Raw genomic sequence first — 8,703 nt, 5'->3', positions numbered from 1 at the left:
GGCTGTGAGCCACGCTCTCCAGCCGAGGCTCAGAAGACCATGGCTGGCAACAACACTCACCTGGTTTCCAAAGAAACTTTCACTATTTTCTTTTGTGTATAAAATACATTTAGATTCACAAATACACTGAGAATTTATAATCCTCCTGCCCGAATAATGTTTTTAAGACACACATCTGATCACATGACTCATCTCTCCCTGCAGGGCCAGGACTAGGGTGAGGGGAGGGAAGTGCTTACATCACAAAATGTAAAGAGAATCCCCAGTCTAGTCACCTTTGTTCCCAAGTGCAAAGCTTTCCTTAGACTGAGAGAATAAACTGTGAAGGCAGCCTGACGTGACCTGAACACTGGCTGTGCCATCTGGAACGTCTTTAACTGTGGCTGTAAGCTAAGCTTCTCATGCCTGTTTTCTGCCCTATAAACCAGATGGGGTTGTTGTAAGAATCAAATGAAGTCGCTGCTTAGCAGTCGCGAGTGTCAGTGCACCTGCCCGGCTGGCAACTTCTTATCCTTCAAGGTCGAGCACATCTTCTTTTCTCTGTTAATTTTCTTCTCCCCACCTTCTCACCAAGGTCAAATCAACTGCCCTCTCATCTGTACCGTGTGATACTTCAGCACACTTTGGAACTGCCCTACAGGATAGTAGCTGTCATTCTAGTGTCTGTGTTTCCTGCTATAAGGCAATCAGTAAAGGGGGCAAGAAAGGCTCTGGAGTGGGTTAGTCCATGTTTGAACCCCATCAGAAATTGCTCGCCACAGGATGACCAGTATTTACACATGCAGAGAAGTTGAGAAGTGGGTTTTCCAAATGTGGAAGCTACTTTCAAGAAGAGGAAGAATGAGTACAGGTCATGCTGGGAACAGTGAGGAGACTCAATGGAACAGAAAATACACACTGGGAAACGTCAAAAGAGAAAAAGGATGGAGTGCAAGCAGCGTAGCCAGTATTAAAGGGCCTCGGTATCAGGGAGAAAGAGTCTGAACTTCCTCAGGCAGTTGCTGCAGGTTTGCCTCTAGAGCTGTGGTGGGAATCCTTCACCTTTCCATTCAGCAGGTAGGTGGCGGGCTGCATGATGTTCATCAGAACTCCCACTGGACTCCAACTGAACTTGTATCTCAAAGGATTGTCTGAATGTTCAGGGGCTGGAAGCCCACCACAGTAAGAAATGTAAGATTCAATCTGTAAAATAAGCAATCAATAAATCATGGAGGATTAACAATAAATGAGTGAGAATAATATATCTAAGTAATTAATTGAGTCTAATGACAGGCACAGGGTACACTTGCAACAGTTTTTCCTTTCTAAGGTGTTCCAAAATATGTCCTTAAAGACAAACACCATTGGATTAAACCAGAGTTACACTTTGTGTGCACTAATTTTTAAAAAAATCTTCTAGAGATTGCAACTATCATTTTGTTTAGTTAAAAATGTAACTATCAATTCAATTCTGATCAGTTAGTTCTTCCTGACTTTTGCATTCAAATTGTATGTTGTATTATAATTTTATTATATATTATATGTAATTTTATATATATTCATCAATATATGACATATAGTTAATACAATTATAATTCATTTGAATCTACATTTCATTATGTATTATATACATAAAGCCTAAAACATTTAATTTGATTCATATATTTACATGCCCCATAATTCCTTCTCATATATAAAAGACACTTCATGTAGCAACAGATGAATGATATTGTAAAGAATATTTTTCATTCTTAAAAGTCAGACCTTATTATAGAATCTTATGGCAGTCAAAAATCTTTTTATTCAACCAAAATATTGTAGTAGCATCTATTTCTCTAAAAATTTATTGGTAAGACTTGGCCATGGGTTTACAATGCATGTATTTCTGTAATCACAGAATTTTACTTGAAATTTCTGGTCAAAGTATGAGCTAGAATATAGCAACACCTTCAATCAAAATTATACAAAGTTTATTTCTGAACACAGAAACCTGGACCTTGGAATGGTTTCCTAAGCGGAACTTTGGGTGTCCATGGGGCTCACCGTGGCTCCCACTTCTTTGGCTTTATCTATTGTTTCCATTGCCAGCATATGATCAAGACCAGGGTCCAGTCCCAATTCACCAATGAGAGTGATGCCAGCATCTTCCACACTACAACAGGTGAAAAGAGGAGGAAGGAAAAGTTGGATATAAAATAAAAGTAATGCCGTGGAGCTTCCTGGTTGAAAATGACTGAAACTTACCTCTTTTCTAATTCCTTTAGCGCTGGTGTGATGTAGCTTGCTGTAACCATGTTAACTTTGCTTGTGACGCATGCCTTGGCCACAAGAGGATGCAATACATACGGCAGCAAGCTTTAAAGTACAGAGAGGAGCTAATCAGAACTTTCTTGTCCAATCCTACTTTTCAATGTAGCTTGAACTGCACTGAAGCTGAGACATTGCCCTGATTAATTTATCCTCTCAGAGATGATCGGTGAGTCCTTGAGGACTATACAGTAAGTGCACCCTGTTATCACATTTAAAACTTTCCACAATAACCTTTCCATTTTTCATCCTCAATCTTTTACACAAATCATGTGTGGGAACCAAAGAAGCTATTGTAACTCTCTGCTCCCAGCTTTTACTTTACCACCTCTGAACCTTCAGTGTCCCTGTGACTTCCGCGTGGAATGCTCCCTTCACCCTCCCACCCCAACCGAGGTCATATGCTCCTTAAAAAAGTGTCTGAACAGTTACCACCTCCAAGAAGCTTTCCAGATTTACCTGAAGACAGACTTTCTTCCTCTTCAAACATTCAGCTCTTTCTTTATAACATGTAATGAAATCTATCCCACCCATCCTTACATCTGTATGATTTCCTTGTCTGAGGCCAAACATTATTATTTGCTTAGGCTTGCATTATTTCCTTACCTACTAAAAGGTAAGATTGCTGTCCTTTCATCCTCCACATCACCAAAATAACTATCAGGGAGTAAATGAGGGAATAAATGAGGGAGGGAATAAAACTTAGTGGAGATGGCCTGTGTGCTACATTATAGAGTGAAGACTAGGAAGAGAAACTTCATTTTGCCTTCAGTTTTAAATGGTAGTCTTTCTGGTCAGAGTGGTCTTGGTTGCAGATCGTTGCTTTTCATTACTTTGAATATGCCATGCCAATCTTTTCTGGACTAAAGTATTGCTGTTGAAAAATCAGCTGACTGCATTATGGGGGCTTTTTTGTAGGTAACTATTTTTCTCTTGCTGCCTTTAAGATTCCTTCTCTCCCTTTAATCTTTGTCATTTTAATTATGATGTGTTTAGTGTGGGTCCTTAGGTTTGTGTTGATTTGGACTGTATGTGTTTTCTGCACAACAGTAGCAACAACAACAAAAGAAAAAAGAATCAGAAAATAGCAAAGACAAAAATAATAGTAAAAAAATGCAAGAAGACAAAAGGAAACTGTTATGAGAGGAAAGAGGGAAGAGAAATGATAAGAATAAGAAATAAAAAATTTTAAAAAACCAAAAAGAAGGAAAATAAAAAAGAAGAAAAAATAGAGTAAGAAAAGTAAGGAGAAAAATGAGATACAAAAAAGTAGAGAACAAAAAATAAAAATAGAAGAAAAAAATGAGAAAGCTATGAAAAAGATAAAATAACAAAAATAATGAAAGAGAACCAAGTGAAATTCATCTCTGCAGAGTTTAGTGCCTGACTATTGGGATCTTCCTTTGGATGCATCTCCAATGTTGTCTGAAGCTGGTGTAAGTCAGTGTCAGATGGCGTCCATATCTGGCCTTCAGCTGCTTATTTGAAACAACAAGTAATACACAGCCTGTGGCTGCTTCCACCAAGCTTGGCTGTGAACAGAAGGGGCCAAGCTGCACTCCAAGGTAGGCATTGTTCAGTACAGGGCCCAGGTGCAGGTCAGCAAATGTTCCAAGGTGCCACCTCCACCTCCCTCTATTTGCCAGCTGACTGTCAGACTTAGACAGTAACCAACTGTACATGGTTTCCGGTGGAGTCAGAAGGATGGAACCCGTAGATCTCCCATGAGGGTGAGGTGCTGTTCAGACTTCAGGGAAGACAGTGTGTGTGTTCTCCTGCCCCAGAGCCACATGTCTGAATCTGTTCCAGATGATCTCCCTGAACTTGGCATTGTGGAGCCCCTAGTAGGCAGATAGATGGGGCTTCTGCAGCCCAGAATTTGGATCTGCTGGAAACCAGGAGGGTGTGTAGACCCAGTGTTCCTACTGGCTCTCTCGTCAAGCAGAAGCACCCGTGTGCTTCCTAGGAAAGTGTAGAGAATGGCCACACACCGAAGTCTGTCTCTGGCACCCACCAAGTCTGCCTATGCTGCTCTCTCCTCAGCAGAGGTGAAGATGCAGGATGAAGAGAAAAAGACGCGGGGTGGAGCAAGCGGGATTGCAGAGGGTGGGGTGAGTAGTATCCCAAAAGGTGATGTAAGTGTTCTAACTGGTGTTGATTTCCCCGGAAGGGGCTTGCTTTTTTTCAAGGAAAATGACCACGGCCTTATCAGGGGATGACCCTGTGCAGGGACCCCACAGCTGCCCCACCATGCCCCCCTCCAGTTCTTCCCACTCCAGGCTCTTCTCGGGTGGCTCCAGTTTGCACCACCCTTCCCTCGCTGAAGCCTCCAGGTACTTACTGTAAATGAAACACTTTTCTTTGGCTTTTCAAGAAAAAGAGTTGCTTTGTCTCCAGCAGGCTCCTTCTCTCCCTGGCAGATAGAAACTCTTCTGCTCTTCACTGCTGGATGCTATGTGGGTGGCTGATCTTGGCTCTGGCCTCCATGTTGGGGAGCCAAGTCTGGGGTTCAGGCTTCACTTCTCTCAGGGGGAAGTTTCCACAGCTGAGCTATTCCTCTGAACCCTAAACTTGCCACCTGTGGGAGCTGCAACAGCCCCGTGTGTGACCCTGCCTTTCCTACCAGCCTTGGGATGGTTTCTGCCCATCCTTGGTTAAAAGTCCCTCTTCAGGTAGTCTTTGGTTGGTAATTCTGGGTGACTGTTCCCCCATTTAGTTTTAGTTCCAGTTTGGTTCTGGAAAGAGATGTGAGAAAGATCCTCCTACTGTGCCACTGTCTTGCAACTCCCTTAACATAGTTTTAATCTTTGAAATTCATAAATGTTTAAGTTATTTGAAAAATTAAATTAAATCAAAAGGGATTTAAAAGCCAAAATAAAATGTAATGGTAACACAACAATTAATCCAACTGGATATCACGTTGACAATGGAACCATACAAAAAAGTAATGCAAATAACTTTTATACAAAGCATTCCTTGTGAGATCTATTCTAAAAAAAGTGAAAGAAACACTAAATTCTATTTAATAGGTTTTCATTGAGATATAATTGACATACAACATTATTTTACTTTTAAGTGTACAACATGATTACTAGATGTTTGTGTATATGGTGAAATGATCACTATACTCTCTTACCGTTAATAACTTTATTATTTACTGTAATATTAGCATTGCAATTCCAAAATTATTGTATTCATATTTTGGGATAAAACAATGTACATTCATTTTATAAGAAATTAAAATTTTCACTGCTGAAGACAATTGATGCAAATATAAAGTTTTAAAGTAAAGAAAAACCTGCAATGTTAAATTTTAATTGGAAATATTGGCATTAATTTATGCTTAAATTATGTATGTGTTTGTGTTTGTCTACTTTTTTGCTCTGTCCACTAAAAGGGGCAAGAGCAACAATATCTCAGTAACATAAACACACCTAGCAGAAGATACCAGATCTTGGTTTTTATAAACTAAAAGAAATCTGGGTTCCTTGATGAAGTGGCTTATGGCAGGTGTGGGGCAGAAAAAGCAGAAGATGAAGCTAGGACAGTTTGTTTTTTTCGGGTGACCAGAAATCTCTGAGATGAAAGGATTCATGTCTGAGAGACATAGGAGCTGCTTTTCTTCCCTTGTTTTTTGTATTTTGGGGACGATAATATAACAGTGATTGAAGTAAACACAGTATACTAATCAGGTGGTAATCATAGAATAGTCTGTACCAACACTCTCACAGAAGATTAATGCATTAAAGGTTTCCTCCTTAACCAAGGAATGACCATGACCACAAGCAATTGGGCGAGCTTCAGCAGCTTATGTCAGAACCAGCAGAAATAATGCCTGCAAGCTCTGTTCCCAGATACCAGCACTGAAGCTTGGATGGAGTGATGAAACCACATGAGGAAGCACGCAGGAGATAACATTGAAACCACCCAATAGCAGAGCTAGAACCTGCACATTGCCAGAAATTCATTAGTTCCCCTCTTCCCACAGTCCCCTTTTATAAACTAACCAGGACACCTAAAATACTAAGATGGGCTTTGAGATGAGAGTCCCTTATCTTCTGGGTTGCTGGCACCTGAATAAACCACTTTCCTCCATCAGCACCTGCCTCTCAAGTATTTATTTTCAAAGTGGCAAGCGGCTGGACCTGTGTTTGGTTACAACAACACTGAAATAGCAGAGGGTATTCACTTCCAGATCTTCAAAAATAGAGACCATGTTTTATTTTATTTTTGCTTTTGCTGGAAAACATTCTTATTTTATTAATCTTTATGTCTCAATATATTATTAGTACTAAATACATACTTTGGTCAAAATGAATTTAAATTTCAACTGTCTGTTCTTCTCTTAAGATGACATATATGTACAAATAAGCATTACCTCTGAGTATAATACCTTATTTGGCTCTTATGAAAGTGTGAAAGGAGTAGAAAACATCAAAGCATATCAATGTCAAATAATGAGAAAACATATCTACATATCAGCCAATATCAAATTAAACCACGTATTTAATTATTGAGGAAACAGAGTGATAAGGTGACATACGATGAGGTCATACTGGCATTTAAAGAATGCATTGAAACTTACTGTTTCAGCAATCCTACCAGATATCTGTTCCCAAAAAACAGATGAGTTTTAAAAAAAAATGACATCAGTAAATAACAGATGAGTTAAATTTACTTTACTTTCTTGTACTTTATTCTCTGATTGTCTTGGCAGGAGTTAATGAAGTTAAGCATAAAAATTCGGACCCTGTCCCTAAGTCCAGTTGTGTGTTTAACCTAAAATTAACCCCTTTTCTTTGCAGAGTATTGATTAAGTAATAATTTAGCAGGGGATATTTAAGCGGATATTTTAAAAATGTTCAGGCCTGCAACATTTCATTGACCCTGATATTACTGCTATTATTACTGTAGCAATTAAACTCTAATACCACCTTTAAAATGACAACTACAAATTTATTTTCTTTCAGGTGAAATCTGAGCTAAAGACTTGATAGGACCCTTTGCAAAGGAGATCTATGGACCAATATTGAAGTGAATTATCTATACAACACAGAGCACAATAAAAACTTCACTGAGAATTCTATTTTCTTTTTATCTTCCTTGGTGAAACAGCTCTAAACATTTGTGCTTGCTACAGTGCTATTTTAAAATATAAAACATATGTTTTGATTAATCATTACAGTGGTGTTTTTGAAATGTATATCTTTATTTTCATATGAAAATATTTGGAAAAGGATATGCCAGTAATTAGCAGAGAACTTTAATAACTCTATCATGTATTTTTACATATGTGGAAGAGTGATGATGATTGTGCTATTTGTTAATTTATTGTACAATTGTTTTCCTACAAGAATATATTTTCTTATATTCAGCAGATGGAGTTTCATCTTTTTAGATAAAAAATGTTTCCTCACCACCATCAAAATACAATGGATCAAAGGAGATTATTACAAACAATTGTATGCCAACAAAGTGAAAAACCTAGAAGAAGTAGATAAATTTTTAGAAACATATACCCTTCCAACACTGAATCATGAAGAAATAGAAAATCTAAATAAACCAATTACAAGTTATGAAATTTAATCAGTAACTTAAAATTCCTCAAAAACAAAATACAGAACCAGATGGTTTCCTAGGTGAGTTCTGCCAAACATTTAAGAAGAGTTAATACCTGTCTTTCTCAAACTATTCCAAGTAATTAGAGAGGAAGGAATACTTCCAAATTCACAGGAATAGACTGAGTCCAGAAATAACCCTCGCATTTATGATCAATTGTCTTTTGAAAAGGGTGCTAAGGCAGTTTACTAGAGGAAAATAGTCTTTTCACCAAATGGTGCTGGAACAATTGGATAGCTACATGTGAAGTAATGAAGTTGAACCCTTACCTTGCAGTACACATAAAAATTAAGTCAAACTGAACCAAAAACCTGAATCTAAAAGTAAACACTATAAAACTTCTAGGAAAAATCATAGGTGTAAATCTTCATGACCTTGTTTTTATGGCAATAGTTTCTTCAATAAATGGCACCAACGCAAACAACAAAACAAAATAAATAGATACATTGAACATAATGAGAATTAAAAACGTTTGTGCTTCCAAGTATCAAAAAAGCAAAAAGACAATCTACAGAATGAGAGAAAAATGTTGCAAATCATACACCAAGTAAGGGAGGAATTTGTACTTAGAATACATAAAGAACTTCTATAACCTAATAAAAAGAGAAAGATCCCAATGTAAAGAAATGAACAAAGGATCTGAATTGACAGTTCCTCAAAAAGACAAACAAAAGAGCCAGTAAGCACATAAAATGATGCTCAACATCATTAGCTGCCAGAAAAATGCAAATCAAACTTACAGTGAGGTACCACTTCATAGTCACCAGGACAGTTATAATAAAAAAGATAATAATAGTG

At 38.0% G+C, this 8,703-nt stretch overlaps 1 protein-coding gene across 1 annotated transcript; it reads right to left on the bottom strand.

Moving 5' to 3' along the window:
• Positions 1–936: 936 nt before the first annotated feature.
• LOC129062877 (alpha-aminoadipic semialdehyde synthase, mitochondrial-like) lies at positions 937–2,431 on the bottom strand. The gene is made up of 3 exons (XM_054563916.1): positions 2,224–2,431; positions 2,023–2,131; positions 937–1,182 (listed from the first exon to the last, which is right to left on the bottom strand). Exons 1-3 carry the CDS (start codon positions 2,271–2,273, stop codon positions 991–993), a joined length of 351 nt encoding a protein of 116 aa, XP_054419891.1. The 5' UTR covers positions 2,274–2,431; the 3' UTR covers positions 937–990.
• Positions 2,432–8,703: the final 6,272 nt, after the last annotated feature.

Source organism: Pteronotus mesoamericanus, unplaced genomic scaffold (genome assembly GCF_021234165.1).
Source record: "Pteronotus mesoamericanus isolate MK-2021 breed Mesoamerican mustached bat unplaced genomic scaffold, CSHL_Meso_final scaffold_85, whole genome shotgun sequence".
NCBI classification, from domain to species: Eukaryota; Metazoa; Chordata; class Mammalia; order Chiroptera; family Mormoopidae; genus Pteronotus; species Pteronotus mesoamericanus.
The sequence above is the reverse complement of the archived record's forward strand: the minus strand, read 5'-3'. Positions and strand labels throughout refer to the sequence as shown.